The sequence below is a fragment of the Spea bombifrons genome, chromosome 1 (genome assembly GCF_027358695.1).
Source record: "Spea bombifrons isolate aSpeBom1 chromosome 1, aSpeBom1.2.pri, whole genome shotgun sequence".
Classification (NCBI taxonomy): domain Eukaryota; kingdom Metazoa; phylum Chordata; class Amphibia; order Anura; family Pelobatidae; genus Spea; species Spea bombifrons.
The window spans coordinates 109653982-109681380 of NC_071087.1; the positions used below are offsets into that span (position 1 = coordinate 109653982).

The 27399-nt window shown below is 39.7% G+C and overlaps 3 protein-coding genes across 6 annotated transcripts in view; 2 read left to right on the top strand and 1 right to left on the bottom strand.

The window, feature by feature from the left end:
* Positions 1-787: 787 nt before the first annotated feature.
* On the bottom strand, positions 788-13121 carry TOX4 (TOX high mobility group box family member 4). Of its 2 annotated transcripts, XM_053468480.1 has the most exons (9): positions 12985-13121; positions 8835-8903; positions 7688-7930; positions 6873-7133; positions 6380-6610; positions 5536-5616; positions 4240-4953; positions 2042-2208; positions 788-1269 (listed from the first exon to the last, which is right to left on the bottom strand). In XM_053468480.1, exons 1-9 carry the CDS (start codon positions 12988-12990, stop codon positions 1209-1211), a joined length of 1833 nt encoding a protein of 610 aa, XP_053324455.1. In that variant the 5' UTR covers positions 12991-13121; the 3' UTR covers positions 788-1208. The 2 variants fall into 2 exon arrangements, with proteins under 2 accessions (XP_053324455.1, XP_053324456.1); XM_053468481.1 differs by lacking the exon at positions 8835-8903 and having other exon boundaries at positions 12985-13083.
* Positions 13122-13235: 114 nt separating this feature from the next.
* RAB2B (RAB2B, member RAS oncogene family) lies at positions 13236-17925 on the top strand. The gene is made up of 8 exons (XM_053468483.1): positions 13236-13388; positions 14636-14707; positions 14818-14885; positions 15559-15641; positions 15996-16088; positions 16169-16280; positions 16442-16510; positions 16606-17925. Exons 1-8 carry the CDS (start codon positions 13343-13345, stop codon positions 16708-16710), a joined length of 648 nt encoding a protein of 215 aa, XP_053324458.1. The 5' UTR covers positions 13236-13342; the 3' UTR covers positions 16711-17925.
* Positions 17926-20978: 3053 nt separating this feature from the next.
* The window catches only part of CHD8 (chromodomain helicase DNA binding protein 8), a 29680-nt gene continuing 23259 nt past the window's right edge, over positions 20979-27399 (top strand). For all 3 annotated transcript variants that reach the window (XM_053468484.1, XM_053468486.1, XM_053468485.1), the window contains exons 1-3: positions 20979-21148; positions 25711-26526; positions 26663-27025. In XM_053468484.1, the coding sequence (XP_053324459.1) occupies positions 25840-26526; positions 26663-27025 (1050 nt within the window). In that variant the 5' untranslated portion in view covers positions 20979-21148; positions 25711-25839. The remainder of the gene's footprint in view (positions 21149-25710; positions 26527-26662; positions 27026-27399) is intronic.

Here is a 27399-nt window from a genome sequence, read left to right on the forward strand (position 1 = left end):
CACTGTTACTGGTCTTTTAGTACAGCAAAACAGTTACCAATAACATACAAGGGAAAAAAACGGGTCCCAATAAGTGTTATAAAAGAACTGAAGCCACCCTAAGAACTTCATTTTCACTAAAGACCAAAGAAATGTAACTGATTATTATGCAAAGTTGTTTCCGCTCCCTGCCTTCACTAATTATTATGAAGTTCCAGCCTCAATGAGTATCTACTGCAGAAGGATCTGGGCTTGCCAATGCAATTTCTTCAAAGTCTCCTCACCACTGAATTATACAGGGTCAACTCAACCCTTCACGCTGGAGAAACCCGTCAGTGCGGGTTCTTCATAATACTCTTCCTTTACTGAGTAAAACACAAAAGAATCCAAGGACGCCGTCATATTTAAGTTGGTCACCCTCGTTTTGATCTGCTAATTACCGCCACTGCTTTTCTACTTTTGGGAATTATGTTAAAGAATGACATCACACTCACTTAAATGATACCTAATTCTGTTGCAATGAGTGAAACTACAACTTAAGCAGCCCTTGCAAAGTAGTCCCTCACATGACTTTTTTTGTCTATTTGTACTTGGGAATAAAATTTTAAAAAGGATTTTTAAAAAAAAACAAAAAAACTATACAATTTTGAGTGTCACAACCCTCTACAAAACTAAGACAAAAACAAAACTATAGCTTGAAGGGGCACCACACTTCATAGACACAGCTTTTCTTCCATCTGTCCTCTGTGACCATATCCAATAAAAGGGCTCATACACAGGATGGGGAAGGTAGATGCAGAGCTGAAAATTCTTCTACAATCCGGGCACTAACCTTAATATTTGTAGCCAAAATAAATTAACATCTTTACTGTTGCTGTACTGAGATGGTAGACAAATACTGAAACATTGTGGAATTTTCTGCTCAAAGTTGCATATTCTATAAAATATATTTACAGTTTCAGAGCAAGGTGGGGAAAAAAATGAATGATATTTTCAGAGCAAGAGAAAAACTCCAAAATACACCAGATGGGGCCCCCAATATTCCCTCGCAGGGTACCACTGGCCCCAGACCTTTGTGGGAAAAAAATACCCTACCCCACCCTTGCAGTCTTCTCCATTCTTTACATAACACAGTATGTACAGAGATGTCACGTAGATACTGGCATTGTCCACATATGGGCCTCCTTTTTAATATTCCTACACTATGCCCCATTCCAGGGGAGTTTGTGTTATTTCACAGGCGCAATTGTACCCTGACTGCGGGCAGCAATCCAAGCTAGGAAGGTGTCTCTGCAAGACAAAGGTAAAAGGAAATTGGTTACTCGATTTGGTTTCATTATTTCAACACATCCATACAGAACATCTATATAGACAAACCAACCTAAATTCCACATGTAGATGCAATATAATAAAGATAAAATGAAATAAAGAGTGTTAATACTCCCCAATTACAAGCAGCTTCCAATATCACTCTTCCATCTATATAATCTACATACGTGCGTGTGCACGCGCACACGCGCACACACACGCCTCCAAGGATCGTGACTATGGATGTACTAGAGTGGCCTCGTGTTTTGTTTTGATTCACGAAAGCTACTACCTCATTACATACCAAGGAGCCAACAATTGATTATATAAAAAAGGTGGATATAAAAATCATAGGGGGCTATAGTTTAACAATGCAGATCCACTGGTTTACTACCTCTATACCAGGCTTTGCAACATTTATGATGCATTATATATATATATAGAAAATTTGTTTGCTAACTAATAAAGCCATTGTGTAAAATGTGTACTCCCGTCCAGGGTTCCCCCCCTTTCACATGGTAAGGACCACATCTATGGTGTATATATTGACTGATATACATATAATTATATGAATGTGATTGAATGCAACTGCCTTAAGACATGAATGCTTCCACACCCTAGCACTTAAGGTAGAAGTAAATTTTACCCAGTTTTGCTGTTGCACTGTTTTTTTGCAACTACAACATGAATACATACATGCTCTGTGATATGAATTAAAGACAAGTCTACCATAGCCATTAGGGTCAGCACTTACTTGCAATGCTTTACCACGCACTCGCTGCTGCAGTACTCATTATCCCAGTCTTTACTCTCCACAGGGGGATTTTCACACCCGGATCGGACACAGCGAGGCTGGGGAGATGGGCTGCGGGGAGGAGAGCCACTCACAAGCTCCACATCCATCTGAGGTGGTGGAGACTCCTGAAGTAGAGAGCAATTTGTAATCAGCCAGCTAGCTAATCATATGACGTGTCCACTTTTTCAGATTTTAAAAGGCAACTGTTTCGTTTGATTTTACGGCGCTGAGATTACAAGGCTTTATCAGAGAGAGGATTCAAACATAGGGCATTTGCATTCTATAAATTCAGAATAGGATTGCCAGCTTTTTGTTTGGAGGGTTTAAAAGCATTTTGTAGACACCTAACTGGTAGTTAGTTCTGGATCCGTATAAACGGCAAAGTCCAGAACAATGGAAATTAAATTTTACATTTTTACATTTTAAATAAAATTGACATAGCATCTTGGCATTAAAAAGGTATTCCTATGTAAGTTTCTCAAATGATTCATTGCGGGAAACAAGCAGAGCCATAAATTGAATCGACCACTATGTCGCATAGGTTTCTACCAAATACGGTAGTAAGTAATCCATACGCAATTGGTGACTAAAGCTAAATGTCTGAACGTACTAAGATGAAGAACATTCTCGCGAGAAGTGAGTTTGCTACATCAGTTCACTATTGTTCTTGAAATCTTGAGGAGCATCAAGGTGCTTTTTTTTTTTTTTTTGGCAAACATAAACATTCAAAGTTCTTCCTATGGTTTCTCAGAGTCTTTCTGATGGTGCGGTCATGAATATTGACCTTAGTTAATAACAGAGACCTATAGATATCGGAAATCTCTGTAGGTCCTTTGAGAGATAGAGGATGGCTACCCATGGGAAAATTAAGTACTGTAACAAACTTTGTAGGTTTATAGCTCTGCAAGTGGTTCAGTGGAACCCCAGGGCCTTAAGAATGGCTGCCTAAGCCTTTCAAAAGAAGATGTGCATCAGCAACTATGTTCCTGATGTGCTCAGGAATGTCTTTTGAACCAGGCATAATGTGGTTTTAGAACCTTTTGTGCCAGCAGCTTCGATCTTATGGCAAACCCAAACCAAGCCACATTTTTAATGCAAGTTCTTCAAAAAGTTTGCTGGGGTAGACAGACAATAACTATGATCACATTTTTGGGCAGACTAGATGGGCTGAATGGATTGCTTTTTACATTTCTATTTTTGGTTACCTAGCACCTGCGTTAAACTGAATTGGGAAGACGGCTGAGCACCTAACAAGGGATGCACATTTATAAACGGAACACGATAAAATGATCTCTCCCAATCACAGCTAACTTTAGTTTTATGATGCAAAAATTACACATTTTCAGCCTGACACGCACTCACAAAACTCAGATCGATCTACAGTAATGCACTCACACAAAAAATCAACTTATACCGCTCACAGGTATGCACGGACAGAACGAGCATGAAAAATATTTTTCTCATTGAGCATAAGATACAGGGCTGTGTTCAGAAACGATGGCTAGCACTGACAAAGTGTTTTTATGTAATTTTGCTCTAATAAAACTTGCTTTATCTGTAGACCTGAAGGCAGTGATGTATTCTTGCCTAGGGTGGCGGCAGGTCCAGAGGGACTAGATATAAATAAATTAAAAAAACAGCACAATACTTTTAAAAACGTATTTTTATGATATCAGTAACATTTTTTGGTGTGGTTCCCTTTTAAAACTTACTACTTCTTCACATAAGGCAAGCTACTAAAATACTAAGATTGCTCCTCAATACTGCCTTGTCAGGAGAAAAGGGTGTCCTTGTTTGTTTTATCTGTGACAGTGTGGGAGCTACACGGAGCTGGCTTTGGTAACTGGGACTGATAGTGAAGAGTCAACCATCTCCAGATACCAAAGCCAGCAGGATTGCCTCTCCATTAGCAGAGTGCAAGCACCTTAGGGTGCCCCATAAGGTAAGTCAGAGGTTTAAAGGATGGGATACAGGCTATGGGCTGCACGATTAACACCTAGCACAAGAAACTAAAATGCCCCCCCAAAAAAAATTCTATAAATTTGTTGTCAAAGGTTCCTGTAACTACTACAACTCCCAAAAGTTCCATAAAGAATATACAATAGTGCATTACTAGTCAGACTTGACAAATGACAGCATATTAGCACAGTACCTACCTCTTGTACAACCTCTGTCATAAGCTCCAGGTGCTCAGGAGGCGATGATTGTGCTTCAGGAGAATGAGGAACGCTGATGACAGGAATGCTCTGCCCCTGAACCTGAACTGCCTGTGGCTGAGGCTGTAGTGGAGGGGGAATAATCTTGATTTGTAGAGGTGGAGGCTGATGTAGGCTGAGTCTAACCTTCTGCATAGATTGCAAAGGAGGTGGTGACTGAAGGATGGTTATTGATGGCTGCTGTGCAGGGGCCATCTGCTGAAGTCGCGGAGGCTGCTGCATTTGCTGCAACGGGGGTGGCTGTAAACGTGGCGGTAGTTGCATTGCTGCCTGCAACACAGAGCGGGTAATCCTTTGCGCCTGTGGGCTGGGCTGCAGCTGGTGTAGCGGGAGTCCACGAGATGTCACCACAGTGGCTGGGATGACCGTCACCACACTCTGAGACATGGCAATGGATGTGGGGATTTGTCCTGACTGAAGCATTTGCTTGGATATTATTATTTTTGCAATGCTTGGCTGGGCAATAGGAGGTGCTTGGGGAGGCGGCGTCGGAGCAGGAGGAGGGGTGGGTGCAGGTGGAGGGGTTTGTGAAGGGGGCGATGATACACACTGCTGGAGACTGGGGACAGTTACTACAGAGGGAGAATGTACTGGAGATTCAGACAGCAAAGCTGGTGCAGCTGGGGGGTCCAAATCCATTGTGTCAACAACCACCTGTTAACAATTGGAATTAACATAAGAAAGGGTGATATATTACTATATTTAAAGAAATATGATGAAAACCAAAATCTATAACTCATTTCAAATCATGATGACCATAACTTTCATATTGAGGATACTAGAACAATGAAATCAAAGATATGTTTAATCTAAACATTTATGAGGGCCAGTGTAAATCACAGATTATGAAACACTTTTTTTTTTCTTTACCGCATATGTCTACAATGGACACACGCAACACACAATGCATTTTCCTAGTGTCCTTTGTTGCATACTCTTTAATTAATACTAATGAAAAAGGTGATCATTGATATAGCATGATTTATACATGGAAAGCCTTCTTCCAAACTGGTTGTATGAACCCTTGAGCTACCTTTTTACTCTCTCACATTTAATTCTGTCAAGGAATGGAAGGTAAGGGCAGCATAATAGGAACATTTTGTACCATGCCTTATTTAGTCAGGCTAAAACATCCTGTAAAACCAGGAGTACAGAAACAGTGAGTGCAATTCCAAATACACGATGAACGGAACCATGTAATTGATATAAAGATGTACCAGTCCAGGCTCATCCTACCTGTGTCATCTGGTTTTCCTTGTATAATGCCAACGCCTTCAGATACTCCTTCTTAGCGGCTTCCGTTTTCCTCTTGTAAACCTGCAAGACGACAGACAGAGCACAAGTAGGAAATCTGAATCTACTGCAAAATTACATGTCACACAAAATATGATAATTTCCATCTTATGCTCTAAATCACCCATTTATCCCTGATATTAAGACCTAGAGACCTTAAGCAGTCATTGGTCTCGTTTCAGATTCAGGATAATGGTATGCCTATCACACACAGACTTAAATTTCCTCATTTTATTAGCCTCTACCACTTCTGATGGATGGGCATTCCATTTATCTAAAACCCTCTCAATAACAGTTGATGTAAACCACCAACATATTCTAAAGGACTGTACAATGGGAGTTATGCATCTGTCATTTTGAAACACGCACAAAAAAAAAAAAACGGAAAACTCTGCTCGCTAGATATTATAAACACAAAGGGAAGTGGAACTTGAAAAACAGGGACGAAAAACTTTAATCCCTGGTGTGAGTGGATTCAAATGTACACATTGAACCATGGGACATGGGTACAATTTTTGATACATAATCAAATGTAATAGCCAAACTAGAGTTTTAGTAGAAGGTATTGGTTGTCCATTTCAAAACACCAACTGATGCATGTATACAAGCTACTGAAAGCTGTTGTAATCAGACAGTTTTCAGTGAAATGCAACAGGGTTGAAAGAGGAAGTGTTACGTGGTGTGTCTACTCACCAGTTTACCAAGCTTTTATTGAACACATTTGTATTCATTCTAATACAGGTTCTTTCAAAGGAAAGTATATTGCAAGTACTTATTTCCATATTACCTGTTTCTGTTCCTCTCCAAGGCTGTCCCACATAGAAGCAACAATCTTGGATACTTCCCCAAAGGTAGCATTGGGGTTCTGTCCCTTGATGGCAGCCTGTGTGTCACGGAAAAACAGGGCATATGCAGACAGAGGCTTCTGTGGCTCATTGGGATCTTTCTTCCTTTTTTTGCCTTTGGGGGTTTTTTGCTTCTTAGTTTGCTCCACAACAATGTTCTTTGGAGCAGTTATCTGCAAGAGACAACAGTGTTAGGACAGTTATACATTATTTAACCGATCAACAAAAAAATTAAATAAATGGTCAAACTAAGAAACTGAAATAATAAACCCAAGGCATAACAATAGTGAATTATGGCAGATTTAAGTGTTTTTTTTAATCTAGTAAATACATTTCAAATTAAACATTTCTGAATTATAATTTATTTTACGGGTATTTACACTTTGCCCTAAAATCATAAAAATTACGGAATTTCAACCTTTCTCCCTCTCTTACCCTCCTAAAGTCCTCCATGTCCTCGTCCTGCAAAGAGCTGTTTGGAGACGGAGTTGGTGAAAGGTGATCCTCAGGGGACTGGACCGGAGGCAGAATGGTTCCACCCCCAAGGCTAAGGCCAAGCTGAGAGCTTAATTCTGATTGGTCAATGGTCGTAAGCTGACTGTGTGACAGGAGCCCAGATGATATATCTGCCATTGACACATCTATGGTAACTGTGGGGTTTGCGCTGTACGAGGTGACAATGGGATGGTCTAGGTCCTACAAAAAGTAACCAACATTAAACTACATGATTACCACACCACAAATAGTGTAAAATAAAAACAGTAATAACTTACTTAGAAAAACATCTGTCTATCTGGTTCTGTTTATAGTGCCACAGGAAAATCATTAAGTCTGGGTCAATAGTTGATAAGTCACCAAAAAGGTGTTTATAACATTCCTAACACAGCATTAAAATGGGAAGTTATGGTAGGTGCAACTTCAGGATATCAAAAGTGCTAACTGAAGCTGCAGTCCTGCTAGTTTTACTGTTGGAAACTTTCCAGAACTTTATATGTAGATAACGTAAGATACAAACAGGTTAAAGAACTAAAGTGTAAGGCAATGAAATAGTGTGTGTGTAATCACACACACACACTAATATATATATATATACATACAAACATATGTGTGTGTGTATATATGTATACATACATATATATACACACACACCTCTAAAACACAAGGTATCCTATTATATTCCCAAATACAGAAAGTTACATTTTACAAATACACATGCCTGTTACACCTCAATTAAAAAAAAAATTAATTACCATGGAAAGCCCGGGTCCAAGCAGCCCCCCTGCCTGCTCCATCACCTCATGAGTCATCTCCACTGGCATGTCCAAAGTCTGCACTCCATATTGTGCTGCAAAGCCGCCATCCTGAACTCCTGAGGGATCTCCAAGGTCATCAAATTGTCCAACAACATCAGACACTGCAAGGGACGGGTCAGAATCTAGAGAGATGGGGGGTATTTCAAACTCTTCATCGCCCAGGCTAGGTGTGTGAAATGTCTAGATATGAGGATAAAGAACAGACTTTTAGGCTGCTAGATGTTACACAGACACTGCAAGACTGATGGACGGATGCAGAATGATGATGGACATAAATCTGTGTGTGTTTCTGTAACACTTAATCAGAAGGCTAAATAAAAGGCAATATAACTGATGAATTAACCATAACAAATAGTTTTTGACAGATATTTACATCTATTTTTATGTATATTACAATGTTTAATGTTGTTATTCACACAGATAGGAGTATCTCATGCCATTTTAGAGAAGCAAACATGTCTTAGCTTTTTATATGAGTGAGGGGCTTCATCAAATAACCAGTTGTCTGGCATTTCAAATAAAAGACTATAACTGCTGTCCATCCAGCATCCAGATTAGACTACATACAAGTACCCCTGCATTTTGTAACAAATACTTTACTACTGAACACACTCACTGAATGTAATTACTATAATCAGTCTTAATGTATTCCTCAACATTTCACCGGCGCACACCCCTTTTAACAATGCGTCCACATGTAATTTAGTTATATGTAAGATGTCACTGATCAAACACACACACATTTGAGAAAAGTCATCGTGTTACCAAACTGTTGGGAAATATCGCACATTGCCCAGTCTACTTCCTAGCACTGGTGTGATTACATTTGTAAGATTGTTTGCATCAATCAGGTACATCCCATAAAAGCCTGCCCACAGATCTTCATCTGGTACAAAATCGAGTATTTCTTAGAATCCCAATACAAGTTATTAATAACAAGCAATATTTGGAAAGTGGTCTCACCAACACATGAACCAATGAGAATGCTCTATGGATCATTCTATTGGTTGGCATGGCGATAAGACCGCTTTTCAAGGTTTGCACCAGAATTGCTCTGCAAAATAAAACATCTGCTTTCACTCACCTCTGTCCCAGTGAGGAAGGGGTGTCCTGATCCAGTTATGGTCAGGTAACTGTCATTGCCCCCTGGAAACTGTAAGCCAGAAAAGACAACCTTCATTACAATAATGTTGCCTTTGAAGTAGGTGAGACTAGCTGTGTTATACTAGCTGTGATTAATAGCTCTGCAAACTTTGCGGTATTCTCGTAGTGACGTATTTCAAAATGTCAGTAAAAAGGTAACCAATTCAGATCCAAACCAACTTTTAACAGAAAGTATACATACGAGAAGATAACGACCATTACAAAGCGTGCGGACAGACAGTAAGCACAGCAACAGGAATAATGGAATACCGAAAAGGATGAGCATTCATGAAACATTTGGTCTATACAAACAAATGACAGCATGACAATGTCGGACGACCCCTCACCTTGTACATACACTCAATGACGACGCTGGAAAGAAATCCACCCTGGAGTAACCAGGGAGTCAGACCCTTATCTCCTGTAACCAGCAAGTGCTGGCTAAGGGGGTCACCCTCCACCATTATCATGATCCAGACCTGTGAAGCCCATAATATATACAACACCCTAAATTCATAGATAACAGATTATGACTGAAAAGGGAGACACTATTACATATTTAAATAAATAACGTAGTGGTTCTTGCCTTGGAACTCTCTAATGGATACAAAGTTTGCACCGTATATTTCTTATCGTGGAATTGTGAACAATGACCTTAACCGAGGCAGATGAGGCCTGTAGTTCTTTACATGTTATTCTGGGTTTTTGTGACCTCCTGGATGAGACACTGATGCTCTCTTGGAGGGATTTTAGTAGGCAGCGACACCAGAGAAGGATCACCACTGTTGGCCTTATTCCAGAACGTTTGTGTATTGTATGGGCAAGATATCCATTTACCAGGACATGTGACATCAGTTAATCAGCAATTATCCGTACATACATATGCATATTTCATAGAAGTTAGGTAAACTTCGGGATTACATTTTATTGGTTATCCTATGATAAGCAATCTTTTAGCTCTTTGGATAAAATGGCTCTTGCTATGCAGTCTTTCCTTTACTCTCTCCTTTGCCACCCCTGAGCATATTTGTGAATCGTATAATTCAAAAAAAACTACTACAAATTCTATAGACAGCTAACATGTCACCCATACAAGAGCATTGATATCATTATGCTCTTATGAGCCTATTCACTAAAGACAGATTTGAGAGAAGAGTTTACAGAAGAGTTGGGGTTTTAAACTCCCTCACTTCACTATATATTAAGGCAGGTGATGCGTTTTACTATTTATAGATAACACATGTTGATGCATACATTGTGTTATCAAGGGGCCTTTCAAAAATGTATGTTTGGGACCAATTTCCATGAACCCAAAGTATTTTCCTGCGTGCACTCTTAAATTAGAAAACATTCTGATATTCTAATACTAATTAAACTCCTGTCCTGGCAGTATCTACTGAAAACAGGAAGCTTCTTGCACTCGCTCAGTAGGCCTCGCACTGAAACATGCATGCTGGCAAGGCATCAATATTCAGATGCATGAGACTGGCTGCTGTTACTCCCACTGATTTTACTGGGAGATCAGCTTCCATTGACTAGAAACATACTGCAGTATGCCTCTTGTTAGTGTTAACGGCTGCCGGAGGAGGGGTTAAACGAGACAGACAAACTTCAGTTAATAAAGAATGCCTGCAACTGTTTGCATGCAATAAAATGGACTCCAATATACATTTGATATGAAAATAGGGCAGAACGCTCCGTTAATAGTTTTTTTAAAGTGCCAACAATCACAGTCATTTACATGCATACACCAATAGCAAAACAAAAGCAAAGCCAAGCAGGTTTCCGTTACTTGAAGCGAAAGAGCGGGAGACCTTACAGAAAGCTTTGCATGGGATGTCCCTCAGTTGCTGTTTTTCACCATGTGACTCACAGGCACTACTCGCTGCCGTTGCGTGTATAGCCTTTCCTAGGTGGACTTCAGACTTAAAGTGGTACTAGCTTCAATTTCAGAATGGCTGTATGTCAAACCAGAGTATTGTTGCAAACAAATATATTTTATTTTGTTACACTTGGGTAACAACATTTTATGTCATTTGCAGTATACTTATGTGATTTTGTTGCACGCTCTGGCATGTGTCACACAATCAGTGCCATGTTCCAATCTCTAACGGGTTTCCAGGTCTAAAGAAGTTCCAATTAACAGACTTCCACGTAAATTGTGAATGATACCAGCCACAGGGCTGAAATAGATGCTATGGCTTCTATAATTTCTAAACACCAGTAGGGTTGCAGCATAGGCAGATACACAAGTCATAATAATTCTGCTGACTTCATATTTGCCATAGTAAGTGCATAACAACGTTGCAATGAGCTGGGGGGGGTCCATAGCTTGTATGTAATTTTTCAACAATACATGTAGTACAAACCAGGACTAAAACAAACCCTATGACAGCAAAAACGTATATATTTAATAAAACATTTTGTCAGCTACAGCAAAGCCAGATATATTTTGTGTCATGATATAAATACAAATTTACAGATACAAACTCAATAAAGAGTCCACTTGTAGTTGGCTGAAAAATTGAGGCAAGGTTTCACTGGACAAGTGAATTATTTCTTATTAATGGGTTTGGGGATGCAGTAGTACAAGGAAGGTGATTTCTAATTAAAACTGTTATATTCAGTGGAATTTGTGAACAGCACCTCAAAAGCCTTCCTTAAGGAGTATACCAAACAAATAAGACTAAAAATCAGTTTAATAAACGTAAACATTTTTTTGGAGTCCTCCTAAACAGAATGGAAAAAAAAACACCTAACGTTTCTACAAGCCTTTGGCCTTCACCAAGGGATTTTTGAGATGAAGTATACATATGTTTCACCTATAAGCAGAGGTGTAAGCAAATGCACCAGTTTATTCAGCGTTATCATTATATCATAGGGCCTAGTGATCAAGGTGAACTTCCCCAGGGCATAACGGTTGGGTTCCATACAGCACAACACAAGAAAGCATAAATGAAGAGGTTCAAGTGTGTATTATAGTTCTAAAAAGGAGATAAGTCTTCAACAGCGAATCTCTAAAAAACACCAAAGTAATATGTGGTATTCATTAACGAACATAACAGAATCACTTACTTGTTGGGAAACCAAGTTTCAAGAAAAGACAGAAAACTAGGAAAATGCTAAATATGTAAAACAATCTCAAAATACATGTGCCAAACCGAATACAACAAAGAAGCCGTAGACAGCTGTCAAAGAGCTATGATGGGAGGAAAAATCCAAGAACTGAATGGTTTTATTCCTGTGGATGGTTTTTATCTATGGATATGTCATTGGCCAGACACAGAAGCTTTTATACACTGTTTTATACAAAGTGTTAACACAAAGCATTATACAAATGCAGTAAGCGCGTTTATATCGGTTTTACTATTTGTTCCCCCAACACGACGCATTCAATTATCTCTTTTAGTGGTTTATAAAGACATAATTGCAAAGTAACGCAGAACAAGACAATATGGGGAGTATGTCTGTCGCAAAACGTACACATATAAAACACATGTATACCTGGACCGCAACACCACCAAGAATAAACATATTTGTTATGAATTGAAACTGCGCCGAGTTGTAAAGATACACAGACGCAGGCATTAAGATTTCAACCGTACTAAAAAACGGCTTACGTTATCACACACTTGGACAAAACAAACACACCCTAAACAAGTAATGGTCAAGGCAATGTTTATGGGAATGTTGTACATTGAACTAGCGTCAGTCTTGCATATTGATGGACAAGTCCATCCGACTGAAGGACGCCTGTCACTGAGCCAAAAGCACACACTGGGGCCAAGTATCACACACGGGGTGCCATTAAAACACCGATTCTCTGTGACCCACAAAAAGCCTACCATTATTGTAGGGGTTGCATGAGCAGTTTATAGACATGTATACTTTTGTGCACTGTGTCGCTTCCACCTGGAGCCGAGTCCCCAGTTTCCTCCATACCCTCCAACTGTACTTCACAGCTTTCCATCATTAACACATGCGTCCTGCAAACACCCATTCTAGCGGCTCGCATAGGCTGCATAAAACCAACCGCCCTCAATTTTATTTCCATTTTTAAAACTATTCCTTAGGCATTCCCTCTCTCTCACCTCCATCTTCACGGCCAAATATCCCCCTTCTTCTAACACACTTCCCCCGCCTCCACCGACATAACAATACTTCCGCTTCCGTCGGAACCAAGGAAACTGTATTAGCCGTAACCGGAAACCGGTCTAGTCCACGTGAGACGCACCATTGTAAGGAACACCATAGAGTTCAGAATGAATATAGAAAACAGCCGGCTTCCGGCGTACAGAGCGCCTTGAAGCTTCGACTCATTTTAGATAGAGCGTCGCTTAGCAAGCCAGTACAGGCGGTCCTCCAAGCGGAGCAGCAGAGAGGCTTCTCAGTGTACAGTGAGCCTCCTCCCCGTGATTTTAACCTGGTGGCATAGCAGTGATTGTCATCATGTCTTACGCCTACTTATTCAAGTATATAATAATCGGTGACACAGGTGCGTCCGTCCTGACGTGTTGATCGCAATTTGCTATATGTAGCTTTTGAACAGCGCTCTAGTAAAGGCTGAACCGTAATGGGGATGCCGTTACTGTACATTGTACACATGCCCGTATCACAGCCATTGAGCATATATGTAAACGTCTTACTGGTTGTTAGCATTGTGTCGGCGGACTGCAGTTCTGCACTGATGCATATGCCCGCCAGATGTTCACTCATTAAGCGGAGGCTCCGGTATGTGAGCGCTCTGGGCCGGTGTTGGGTGGGTACTGGGGTTTGTCCAGGGAAGACCATGGCTTATGGATTGCTTTGTACTACCCAGTCCTTTTGCAGAATACGTGTCTGGTATCTTAATTACATTTGGCAACAATAGTGATTAACATGATTATAAGTGTATAATAATAATAATTAATAATAAACCTAACCATGGTTTAGTAGAGGATAAAGTGTTGTAGAGAGACTTCTTTTATTTGCACTGTAAAACATTATGTGGTCTTTGTTAAAATTACCGTTGCCCCGTGGGATGGATTTGTTTCAGGTTGAAGGTGTTATCCGGTCGCACAGGAAGACACACGGTACCATCAGAATGGTCATACTAAATTGAGCGGGTACAAACGTTAGTACTGGAGCGTTTCTTACACTGCTGGGGGGTGGCGTCACTAGGGTTGGTGTCACCCGGTGCGATGACACATGGTGTCACCCACTCGACATGCGTGGTGCTGTAATTCCTTCTCTGCCGTCCAGTGATGATCTGCCAGGGCCAGGTCTGCCTCCTCTGCTCCGGTTGCACCGGCGTGACCGCGCTATGGTAGGGTGATTCCAGGCGGATTACACTCTCATAGAGTTCCCTGCCTGGTGTGGTGTCACCCGGGTGCGGTCCGCACACCCCCCGCACCCGGGTTGTGACACCACTGCTGCTGGGGTACTATTGTGCAAATATTACTACCCCTGGCATGTAATACATTCCAGTAGAGGAGTCTACAAAATATTTTACATGCGGTAGCCAACACTGCATATATATATATATAAAATACCCAAAAAATGGATCTGTAGGCGCGATGTGTTCAATCGCTAAACTCGTCATAAGATGCATTTTTTTTTCTGTTTGTCAAAAAACACACTTGGAAGATTATATATATATATATATATATATATATATATATATATATATATATATATATATATATATATATAATGTATCGGTCTGTTTAATTAGAGTAACTGACCTCTCCAACTCTGTCTTAGGTGTGGGAAAGTCCTGTCTTCTCCTTCAGTTCACAGATAAAAGGTTCCAGCCAGTCCACGACCTGACCATCGGTAAGCATCACCACAATAGAATGACGATTTTATCACTTCCAGATGCTGATTTTAGTTCATACATGTGACAGGTGCTTTCAAATAACTCAAGTGTGTTTTGTGTTCCACAGGAGTTGAGTTTGGAGCACGAATGATAAATATTGATGGGAAGCCGATCAAACTGCAGATATGGGACACGGTGAGAGACAACAGAACACACAGGCAACAGAAAACACCACTTTCTCTCCAGATATAGAGTTTCTTTATAGATCTGTGTTGGTTTTAAAGCTATAGCTTACATTCTATAAATATTGAAATAGTGTTATAAAAAATCTTTATTATATAAAGACACCTCTAATTTCTGGTATTCCAAAACCTATTTTAGCATTGGCTCTATCACAGGGCATATTCCTCTTTAGACCCCCACAAATAGAATATCCATTCTAATAGTATGATGATCTCATTAGAACAATTAAGTATACAAATAATGTGTATAATTAAAAAAAGACAGCGGTCCGGCAATGTATAAGTATAAAAATATATAATTTATTAAACAGGTTAACAAACATTAAGCAAAAAAAATTAAAAATATATATCAACATAAGAATAACAGAAAAAACATACAATAATAAAATAATCAATCAAAGAAAAACCTAATAAAACTCACTGTTGAAATAGTAGTTCCTGGCCAGGCTAAGCGCTTGTTTCTTTTACTGTTTACTGAATCTAATTCTCAACCCACTTTAGTATATGAAATCAAAAGAGACAATTAGGTATTATGGGTATTATTTCATGAATGACATGAAACTTGTATAATCAGGAATTTGTATGTCTCTCCCAACTGTCTTGCTTTTGCCTCTCACCCTGGACAGGCTGGACAGGAATCATTTCGCTCCATAACCCGGTCATATTATCGAGGGGCTGCAGGAGCTCTACTAGTATATGACATCACCAGGTAAGCACTTGCCTTCTGGGATCTCTGTTCCTAACGGACCAGAACTTATCAGCAGCATCAGCTTAATGTTTTATGGGAGCAGAATGTAATATGCCGTTGATGTTACCTTATATTTTTATTATCCTTTCCAAGATATATATATATATATATATATAAACAAAAACTGCAGTATATGGTGGGCACTACATATCTAGATTTTGGTGAGGACTAAGAAAGGCATTAGTGAATTCCAGAAATAGGGTGTATTTTTGCTTCTTTATAGATAAGAATAATTAATTGCTGAATGATTTATGTAGTAGCATATTTATATACCTGGTGTATTTCTGGTAATTTTTATTTATTTTTTTTGTTCAGGCGGGAGACATTTAGCCACCTAACCTCTTGGTTAGAAGATGCTCGCCAACACTCCAGTTCAAATATGGTAATCATTCTGATTGGAAACAAAAGGTCAGTGATATTGTATGTCTCTCTAAGATGCATGTTTTTATTGTATAGGTTATTATATATAATGGCATTATCTTCTCCAGTGACCTTGAGAGCCGTAGAGATGTATCGAGGGAGGAAGGAGAAGCGTTTGCTCGGGAACATGGACTCATATTTATGGAAACCTCTGCCAAAACTGCAGCCAATGTGGAAGAGGTTAGGGGATCTTTTCTGTATATTTCCAAAACATTCCTTTTTTTTTTTCCTTTTTATTAAGTTTCCCTTTACTTTTTTTTCTATCTTATTTTTGTGGGGTTTTCTGTTGTGTTTTTTTTTCTTTTCTCACAATGTTGCTTATTCCTATGTGTCTTCCCAAGGCTTTTATTGGTACAGCCAAAGAAATATACAAAAAGATCCAGCAGGGACTGTTTGATGTGAATAATGAGGTAAGACAAATTTTAGCAGATAAGTCCATGTGAGCTGCTAAAGTGCGCACATTTTCTTACACTTTCTCTTCTTCTTTTTCTTCTTCTTCTTCTAGGCAAACGGCATCAAGGTTGGACCTCAGCAGTCGATAAATGAGCCCTTGGGAGGTGGATCTCGACAGAGCCAAGCAGAAGGTGGAAGAACCTCTGGGTGCTGCTGAGTCTAATCTAATAAGCAAAATAGAAGGATTGAAGGGTCCAAATCAAAGCTTATCAAGTCTGTTACCTGTCCCCCCATGCCTTGTTGTGTGTTTTTTTTATTTATTATCATTCATTGCACTCATTTATTGCACATATAAAAGGGAATTATTTTTATTTTTTATGAGAAGTTCGGTTTTAGTTTCTTGTTCTTTGCATTTAAAAATCTCAAACACCTACAAATGAAAAGTGGGGTCTGTATGTAATAGTGACAATAAGAAACTGGCGAGCATGGCCTATCTTGTGTAGGATTGTCAAACCCTTCTTGGTGGGGTGTGTATGCTTGTAGCACAAAAGATAAAATCCAAACATCTCTAGTCTGTGCCTTCAGCCCTCACCATCTAAGTAAAACATCATACAAGCACAGATATGAAAACTGTAGTCTAATTGCTATATATATATATATAAATATATATATATATAATTGCAATATGCACAGGTTTGTTAGAATGTTATTTAGTAGTGCTAATGACAACTTTTTAACAATTATCATACATTATATACAACATTTAAAGTACAACTTTTGTGAAATGAGACATGAAGCTTGCATTACAAATCCTAAATCATGCTTGCCAAACTGCTAGTGAATGTATAAATAAAAGAATAATACTTTCATCCACAGATTTCCTAGCACAATACACAGGTGAAAGTTTACTTCTGTAGCTGAGGCAGACCTTGTCATCTGATGGATTGACATGTCCACTTTTAGTGCATAGGACTACTTTTTATTCATAGGTGTCGGTCAACCTATAAGAACGCTTTAAATCAAGTATTATTGAGCACTTGCATTAAAAGTATCTTTAAATGGATATGGTCATAATTCCTGTAGATGTTTTAACGCTTCATGGGAAGTCTCAGCGATTGCAGCACACTCAGAAATTCAAATATACCACTGTCTTATTTATTGAGTTATTATGTTTACAAAGGGGAAAAAAGGGGTTTGGATAAAATAAAAACGATTTCCATTTTAGGCTTTTAGTGCTTACATGTGCTGCAAATGCATAATGTCCTCTGTAGGCGAATCATTCTTAATTGTGTTTTTATAATTTACAGATGATTTGAATGAATCTACTTGTATTTATTAAGCATAGAAGGTACCATGAAGTAAAGCATTATATCTTAATTTTTTGGTTGCCAATGAAAATGTGTTAATAAACTTTTTCCCATATTATGAAGAATGTGCGTATTTTTGTTTGTTTAGGACTATATACATTTTATTGTAATAAGGAATTATGCAAAGTCTAATTGTATGAGCAGAGGATTACCGTCTACCGTATATAATATCACATCTACATAAATTACACCCTGCCCATTTCTACTTTATAGTTGTTTGCTAATATTTTATTAAAAAATGTAGTAGAGTTTTGTTGTAATTTTCCAAATGACACAGATAGTTTGTTAATAAAAAATCTCAGATAAATGAAAAACAATTTGAAGGAACCCGCTTGTGTGCAGTGCTCGAGTTAAGCAATGATTGCATGGATTACTTGCAGTGATACATGTACCAATGTTTACTTTTTTAGTTTTTAAAATGCAAGTCTCAGGGCTGGGGCCTTAACTGTGACAGGGGTTGGATACATCATCCTCTTAGGAGGATGGGGGAAAAAATATTTTTTGCTCTGGCTCCATTTATGTGGCAAATATATATATTTTTCCTCAGGACAAGTTGTTTACAGGACATCTCATAACAATATATACTCAAAAAACCCAGAGCCTTATTATTTTCTCCAAAAATCTAAACCAAATAGTAAAAGTGATAGAAACCAAAGTATTTTCTTAAATGCCCCCAACCCACCTTAGTAAGTTTATCCAATAAATGTGGTTGTACCTCTATGTTGTCTATAACAGTTTAGGCACCTATAGAAAGGGGTAAATCTGTTATTTGTGCTCAAGAAATAACATGTAGATACCAAATACACAGGGTGTTATGTTGAAAAGTATGCCATCTGTTTGGCATTTTAGTGCACCGGCTTTCAGGGGCTATATTTTTTGATTGTTCGTAGATAAAATTTACAAAAGAAATGTGTTCATATTTGTTCCCTTTTTTTGGCCATTATGGTCGATGATGGGCAGAAAATTGCCTTTTAGCTGAAGTTGGTCAGAGGAGAACAAGGGTTGATGCATTTATAGATAGTTTTTGCATGCACTGAAAATTCCACAGTAGAGTCAGATCCCTAAAGGCTTGGCCTTCGGTTAGGGCAATGAGCTGGCCTTTTGGCTGCCACCTCCCCTTGAAGACTTCAGTGGTAGCCCCATGGGTGAGTGGGAAAGCAATGAGAAACAGAAGTGAAAGGTCATCCCACCAGAAGAGGACTGAGGACTATGTGGTCCTCTGTGGATTGAGTAACTCTGAAGTCGAGGGTCTAATGTAGCTCACAGGTTTGCCTCCACCATTTGATGTGTTGCACTAACCTTGCATAGTGCTCTAGCACAGAAAGCTTTTTGCCATTTACACGCAAATTTTCTGAAATACCGGTTGGTATTGAGAATATTTGTATTTATAACACTAACCTGAGGTCTCGTATCATTCATGCTTTCTTGTGTATTTATATAATGGTCTGGGGCTGGTTTGGGCTAATGTTAGAGCTACAGCGTACAAAGACAATTTAGACAATCGTATGCTTCTGGTTTTCTGAAGGTTCTTTCCAGCATGACTATGTCACTGTGCGCAAAACAAGGTGCATAGAGATACTTTGACAAGTTTGATGGGGAGGAACTCAAGTGGCCTGCACAGAGCCCTGACCTTAATCCTACCGAGCACCTTTGGGATGAATTGGAACGCTGATTGTCCAGGCCTTTTTCTCCAGCATCAGTGGCTGACCTCACATATGCTTTTTTGGCTGAATGGCCACAAATTTCCACAGAAACGCTCTTCTTCTACAAAATCTTGTAGAAAGCCTTCCCAGAAACATGAAGGCTATTATAGCCACAGTCCATATTGATAGCCATGGTTTTGGAATTGAATTGATAGCAAGCTCTTAAGCTCTAGAATAATTAATGCAAAGTTGTCACGAGGATTATAAGGATTGCTTTGAATAATGGTCGGCTGTTTAATGACACAAACATTTAATTGATTTAGTATAAATAAACCAAACTTAAAGGGGGAAACAAGGTACAGGACATTACATTATGACATGGTTGGCGAGACATAATATTGCTCCTTGCATCTTCACTTATCACCTCCTCCCACGCCCGCCTACAGGACTTCTCTCGCGCAGCACCAACCCTCTGGAACTATCTTCCCCGTGCTGTCCGCCTCTCACCAGCTCTACTCTCCTTCAAACGCTCCCTAAAAACGTTTCTCTTCAGGGAAGCCTACCACTGACATAAACTCCCCCTACATTAACATCATTCACTACCACGCAGTCCTCACCTCCTGTTTCTCACCCCTCATCCACCTAGAATTGAAGTTCCTGTGGGAACAGGGCCCTCCATTCCTCTCGTATCTGTATGTCAATTGCTTGTCATTTTGTACTTGTCGTTATCTGTAAAATTTTTACCTAGTACAGCGCTGCGGAATCTGTTGGCACTTTATAAATAAAGTATAATAATAATAATAATTGTAGCTACAGCACCCATTGGTAGCAGTATCACGTAAAACCCTATCCTTGCAACAGCGTCTTGCCCCTTTAGCGACTGTCTAAGGTTGATTAGTATATGCACATGGTACCCAGTGAAATTGTCCAAGGCAGGACAATGCCCATTAAGAAGAATGGTGTCATTGCAGCTGCCTTTAGCTGACAGAGGTAATCAATGGATATCCAGTAACCATTTTTTCATACTATTCTTGAAAAGCCATTATTTTTAATAAATGGCAGGCATCATAAGATTCACTCTGAAGACTATCCACTGAAAATGAGGGTGTCTGGGAGGTCTAACGTAAAACTGTATGCCTAGGTAATGCTTCTATAGGGAAATACCAGGTAACGATATTGGAAAAAAATAACTCATTTAACTGGAGGGATAAAATTGTTGATAAAAATAAGTGGGAGTATGAATACTTAATTAATAAGCCGCGCGACCCATATAACCCCTACAGTATACATTTATATAACATCCAATCAGGCGTCAATAGGGCAGCTATCTGAAGGACCCACTTGCCCTCTTTCCCGTGAGTACTTCCTGGAAGGGACACTCTACCTTCTGCGTGTGACGTACTTTGCGTACTTGATTGATGGTATTTCTGGCCAATCGTTGGTCGGTATGGGAGGGTGTTCTGGCATAGAATGCGATGCCATTGACTTGCGGCTGCAGTGACGTAAAGACCCGTGTGAGGGTGCGCTGCGCTGCCATGCTCCGTATAGCCGGGACCAGCTCATAAAGGGTCAAGAGCGGCCGGGATCCGGACAGTGTGACGTCACGAGTGAGACGGGGCTTTGACGTCACGAACTGGGGTCACAGGTGAGGCGTAGGGGGAGGGTGGAGTATGCCCTAATAACATAATATACAAATACCGGCAGTCACGTATTTGTACAAAAAAAAAAAAAAGCCCTTAGTAGATCTATCACGTGCACATACTGCCACCGATATCAATGGATGTAATTCATGCTACGAAGACCACCATCCTGTTATAATAGATTGCTAGATGCACTGCATTGACCTGTAATATATACACACACACACATTATATATATATCTATCTATATATATATATATACACACACACATACATACATACATACATACATACATATATACACACACACACACACACAAGTACCAGACCTAAATTATTGTGTCTGTACACACACTCACTGTACGCAATAGCTGTTCCTGTTAGTGCCGCTGACCGTATACATGTTCACATTTGTGTGCTGAAACACTAACTGAAATAATGTCAATATACTTCTCTCTTTAAGTGATTAGCGATCCCGAGTGAACGTTTGATAGACATTCACATGCTCATGATTGAAACAAAGTAAAATAAGTCATTTCGTAAGGTCTAAAAAATAACTATTTTGTACATGAAAGATATCAAACTCAAACATAGAATAGCCAACAATTTAGCAGTTGGGCAAATAATGCAATATACATAAAACATCAAACTATAGAATCGCCAGCGAACCAAAGAGAGATGTGCATACCCCAAAAACTGCCTTTCATCCTTTTGAAAAGTTACTTATTTTTTTCCCTAAATCACACAAATTTCTTTAAAATCTTTACAGAATATATATATATATATATGTGTGTGTATGTGTTTAAAAAAAAAAACCCTCCTTCCAATGTTAATTCTCTTCTGACAGCTTTTCCGTGGTTCTTTATTCCCCCTATAAAGCGTACGATATGCTTTTTTAATTCACTATTGGGGCATTTGATTATTTTTGGTAGTTTTTAACACGTGATTGAAAACGTAAAACCTAGTGTGCTGTAACTTCTTAAATCGCGTAAATTGCTCCAAATCTGAAGACTGCCGCAAGGTATGGACGTAAAATGCAGTTGGGGATACGATATAGCGCTAAATGCTGAGAAATCGCCGCCATGGAAACTGACCGTCCGCATTAGTAAATAGTAACAGAATTACTAACGCTGGCATTTTATCATTGAAAGGCAAGAGGTTATCAATCTTCTGCTGACACCGTGTTAATAACATAGCACGTTATTATTTATTTTCTGTAGCGCCATCAGATTCCGCAGCGTTGTACAAGGGGTAGACAGGACATGATTTTTATTTTTTATTGTTTTATATAGCACCATCAAATTCCGTAGCGCTGTACAATGGGTGGACAGGACATAAGTAGTATGTAACATAACAATTTGTCTTACAGAGACAACAGGTGAGGAGGGCCCTTCTCAAAGGAGACTACAATCTAGAGGGATGAGTTCAACCAGATTTTTCACTAGAACAGCCCCACATAGTGTAGCAATGGGGGGGGGGCACTTGCAGTATGTAAATGACGTTTCAAAATGTGTGCAGATATTTTAGGTTTGCTGGGGCGAACCTTCCGTCTGACAAAACCTCTGAGCCCCCCAAAAAGCTCATCCAACTACATCTTTCTCCATGTCGGCGCAATAAAAGGCATCAAGTTCAACCAAACACTCTGTTTCCTCTTCTGCTAAAACCTCTTGTTAACCTTAACCCCTTAAGGACAATGGGCGGTCCCTAAACCCATTGAAAACAATGCATTTTGAGCCCGTACATGCTTTGTCATTAAGGGGTTTTAAACTTAGGCAGATGTGTATTTCCCTCCAACAAGGAGCCAGGTTTGGAATAATCTGTAGACACGTTTGAATTGATTTCTGGGGAAGTAGTTACTAGAGAGGCCGTGTAGTTAGGGTCTCCTTCATGATCATTGATACATAATGCTGTTTGTTTCTATAGTATTTAGGTTGTCAGTGGACGAGAGTATTCTGCATTGGAAAGATCTCTCAAAAGAACATCTAACTTCCACCAAAACCCAAATTCAGCCACAGATTGTATTCGACTGTCCGTTGATGCCCGGGAGGATCGTAGTAGTTAGGTCTCAGCCTATCCACTAATACTATTCCTTACCAATTATGCCAAATAATGAATTATTCATAGTGATTTGGTTAAAGAGCCAAATAACTTTGTTCCCCTCTTTCATATTTTAGTACCTTTAGCGATGACATTCTAACGCTACATTTATGTAGCGTTAAAATGTAACAATTTCAGTGAACGTAACAAAACGGTCTTTATTATCCCTGGAAATCCATAAATGTGCATAATCTGCATAAAGGTGACTCTTCGTAGTTATTATTATAGTCCAGGTGTAAGGTTGCCCTTGCTGGTGGCCACACGTGAGGAATGCTGTTCTAGAATAACAGCAATATGTTGTTCATGATGTGTTCACACAGTGGAAACGTTTACACAATTGCATATAAATCGTTATGAAATGATGGTATTTTACGATGCACTGGTTTAGTAGGGCGATCGGATCTCTCCATTAAATAGGGACATTTCACTGATGCCCTGAAAGACTAGCTGATCAGTGCGATGGCTTTTGTTCTTGTGCTCGCAGTTTCATGTACAGCAGTGTACTCTGCGCTGATCCTTGTCTTATAGGTAAAAACACAACATTTAATTTAGGAAACCGCCTGTTTGTTCTTTTCTGGTAGCTGCTTCCTCGTGCCAGTAAGAGGGTCTCAGCACAGTTATTCAGCTGTTGGGGTTTTTTCCCTTCAGCTAATTGTATATTATCTTATACTTTCCTTTCCTTTCTTTAATGTGTGGCTCAGCCAGGGTACGGCGGCCTTGGTAAGCAAGAGGGTGCAATGAATGCTTTCCAGGGTAAAATGTATAGCATATATGAGGCTGGAATTAAACTGTTAAAAAAGATAATATAAGTTAATTATGAATATGTATTCTCTTTTGGAAGTTAGCATTCACCCAGCAGGTGAATCAACTCAAATATTTAGCCCAATGATTCATGTTCTAAACGTAAATATTTGGTCTTTTTGGTTTTTTTTTCAGGGACAGATTATTTTATAGGACGTCGCATGTCCATGCAGCGCACCCTCGAAATGCCATGCATTAAGTCCAGGATTAACCCTTTGCGGAACCGTACAGAGTAGACCTAATATTGTGCGCCCTGCTCGCTTCCCCCCGGCTCCCTTCCGCTCAGCGATACTTTGCGTGTATTGACTTTCGCCTCTTTAAGTTGGTAACCGGTTCTGGTTTCACACTTCCCTCCTTTCATTCATTCACTGGTCGCTAAAGCCAGTTAAATCGAGGCGGGTCTCAGACCGGCCTTAGATACGGCTAGGCCTCAGAGTAAATGGGAGGAGTAAAGCGCTCAACCTAGAATTACTTTGCGGTGACGCGCATGACAGACTGTTGTGCCGACTAATGAAAGAGCCGCGTGGGTTCCTGGTCAACGAGTGGGTGGAGCCTATATGTGTTAGGTTACGCTGTGTGTATCTGTATGAGGAGGAGACCGTACTGTTGGAGCAGCATGTGTGTAACCGGGAGACTATGTGTATGTACGTTTGTGTACTTCATAAGTGGGAGGGGTGAAGTTAATGCGTGCTTCTCGTTTAATTAACGTGTGTTCTAATAGCGAAGGCGACGTAGTATATGCCGCTTAAACTGCATGAGAGTCAAGGCATATGTATTGTGGGGATTATCAAAACAGGGCCCTAGAAGAACATGTTGGTGACACAATGCACGTTTTTATTAAGACATCTGAGCCCATGTGCTGATTTAGGTTGTGCTTAGACCTATAGTCCTCAGTGATTTCTGCATTAAATAATTATTTATATGGAAAACTGTGTGTTTCGGTTGTATATAAAGAGGAGCAGACCTGTTCATATATAATTTGTGTTTTTGGATGAATTATTACGTTTTTGTCAATTATTGATCTTAGGCACAAATCGCACCTTATGCTACTTATCAGTCCTGTTTAAAACTGTATGTGTAATATATATATATATATATATATATATATATATATATATATATGTGTATGTGACTGCCCAATTATATAGGACAGAAGCAATCTAATAGAAAGTACTGAACAAAAGGTTATGCCATACCATCAAGACCGTGTGCATGATATTGGAGCGCATGTAGATGATACGGTGCTAAAGTAGGATGCGATGTGTTTGGTTCTTTTTTAATTTTTAAATCTTTGTGTACAAGTTATATGTTATTGAACCATGGAATATATGGAATATATACATGTTGAATGACCTTTCTTCTTGGTGTACTCGCATGCAGACAGGAGAACAAGTGCCCCCTGAAGTGCTTGGTGTTCTTTGTGCCAAGTGTTTTTAAAAAATAAAATTACAAAAACTACTTGATTTTTTTTTTTTTTTTTTTTTTTTTTTTTTGTTTGTGGCTTCATAATAAAGTTTGCCACTTTTTGTATTATTTATTTTGATTTTGGAGAGTGAAAGCAAGTAAGTTACTGAATAATTAAACTAATTAGGGAAATCAGTTTGTAAATATTTTTTCCCTTTATTATGAAATTACCAATTGCTAATAGAACACCTTGTTTTCTCTGCAGGGTGCCTTCTGGGGATTTCTCGCTTACCCGTGGCTGTAGAATTAATTAAATTCATTGCATTATCACTCTGAGACTGTGGGGAAGGCTAGTAGCCTTCCCCATTGCACAACTTTCTGGAGAAGACCAACCATGGCTGACCCAATCATGGATTTATTTGATGATCCAAACCTATTTGGCTTGGACTCTTTGACATCAGATTCTTTTAGCCGGGATGAACCTGATACCATAGATGAAGCTCTAGGCCTGGGTAGTGTCCTGGAGCCTCTGGAACAGCTTACAACAGACAGGAGAACTGATCAAACCACTGCAACTAGCACTGATGTGGCTGAGCACCAGTCAGTACCTCCAGTTCTGCAAGAGATCCCTATCCCTGTTGCTGCAACTGAACCAGTGCTGCTCTCCCAGCAAGCAACAAATCAGGATCCTCTAAGTCAAGGGAACCCTTTTATGGGGACCTCAAGCACTGTAACAGGGGCTCCAAAAATAATGATCCTGAAGGCACCTCCTGGAATGACTGTTGGGGGCTGCCCGGTCACACAGATTCAGACTCTGACTCCTGGTACATCAGGTAATGGAGGAAAAGTGACATTCGCAAAGGTGCTCACAGGAACCCCTCTAAGACCTGGGGTATCCATTGTTTCTGGGAACACTGTACTTGCCAAAGTTCCTAACCCTGGTGTTGCTGGGCAGGCAGGAGCAGTCAGACCGGTTCGTCAGTTGTTACTGCAGCCAGTGCGGACTTCGGCAGCCCCGGGGGGCACTGATGGCACCTCTGGAATAAAACCTGGAGTGACTGTAACCTCTGCACCTCAACAGGTAATGGAGCACAGCGAATGAACCTTCTTGTCACTCTCTAGATTCTATGGTTTATGCATTACTCTGTATCCAAATGTTTTTTTTTTTTGTATGGAATTGCTGCCTGTTTGACCCTTCTTTTTGATCTTCCTACCAGGGGGACTCTAAGCGTATAACATTGGTGCTTCAGCAACCTTCCCAGGCAGGCTCTGGAGCGCCACAGGGACAGCGTCACTTGGTGCTAGGTGGCCTCCCAGGAAAGCTTGTTCTTCAGGGGAATCAGCTGGCAGCCTTGACCCAAGCTAAAAACCCCCAGGGACAGCCTGCCAAAGTTGTAACCATTCAGCTACAGGTCCAACAGCAGCAAGGGGCCACAGGACAGGCACCACAGAAGTTTCATATTGTACAACAAGGGCCAGGTGGTCTGACTCTTGCTCCTGCTGGGCAGCAAACACACGTGTTAAGTCAGCAAGGAGCACAGAGGGTTTCTGTTCCTCTCAAAGTTGTCCTGCAACCACAGGTAACCCATAATGCTTGAACAATAAGAATTGACAGATCAGTTTAGATGCTAGAGAGTGAAGGATTTACACTAGAAAGATTAAGTTATCTCGTACTAATAAGATTAATATGTACCGTATTTATCAGCGTATAACACGCACTGGTGTATAACACGCACCCCCATTTTAACAAGGAAATTTGAGTAAGAAAAAATAAATTTAAAATAAATGACTTGGAAGCTATGAACTTAATGTTGGAATAATATTTATTACATTATAACATACCACGTATAAGGCAAGTATGAAAGAAAAAGCACCTCTTTGAACAAAAAAACTTCATCAGAATCACTGCTATCTGGGAAACCATACACACTCAGACACACACACAAAAAGACAC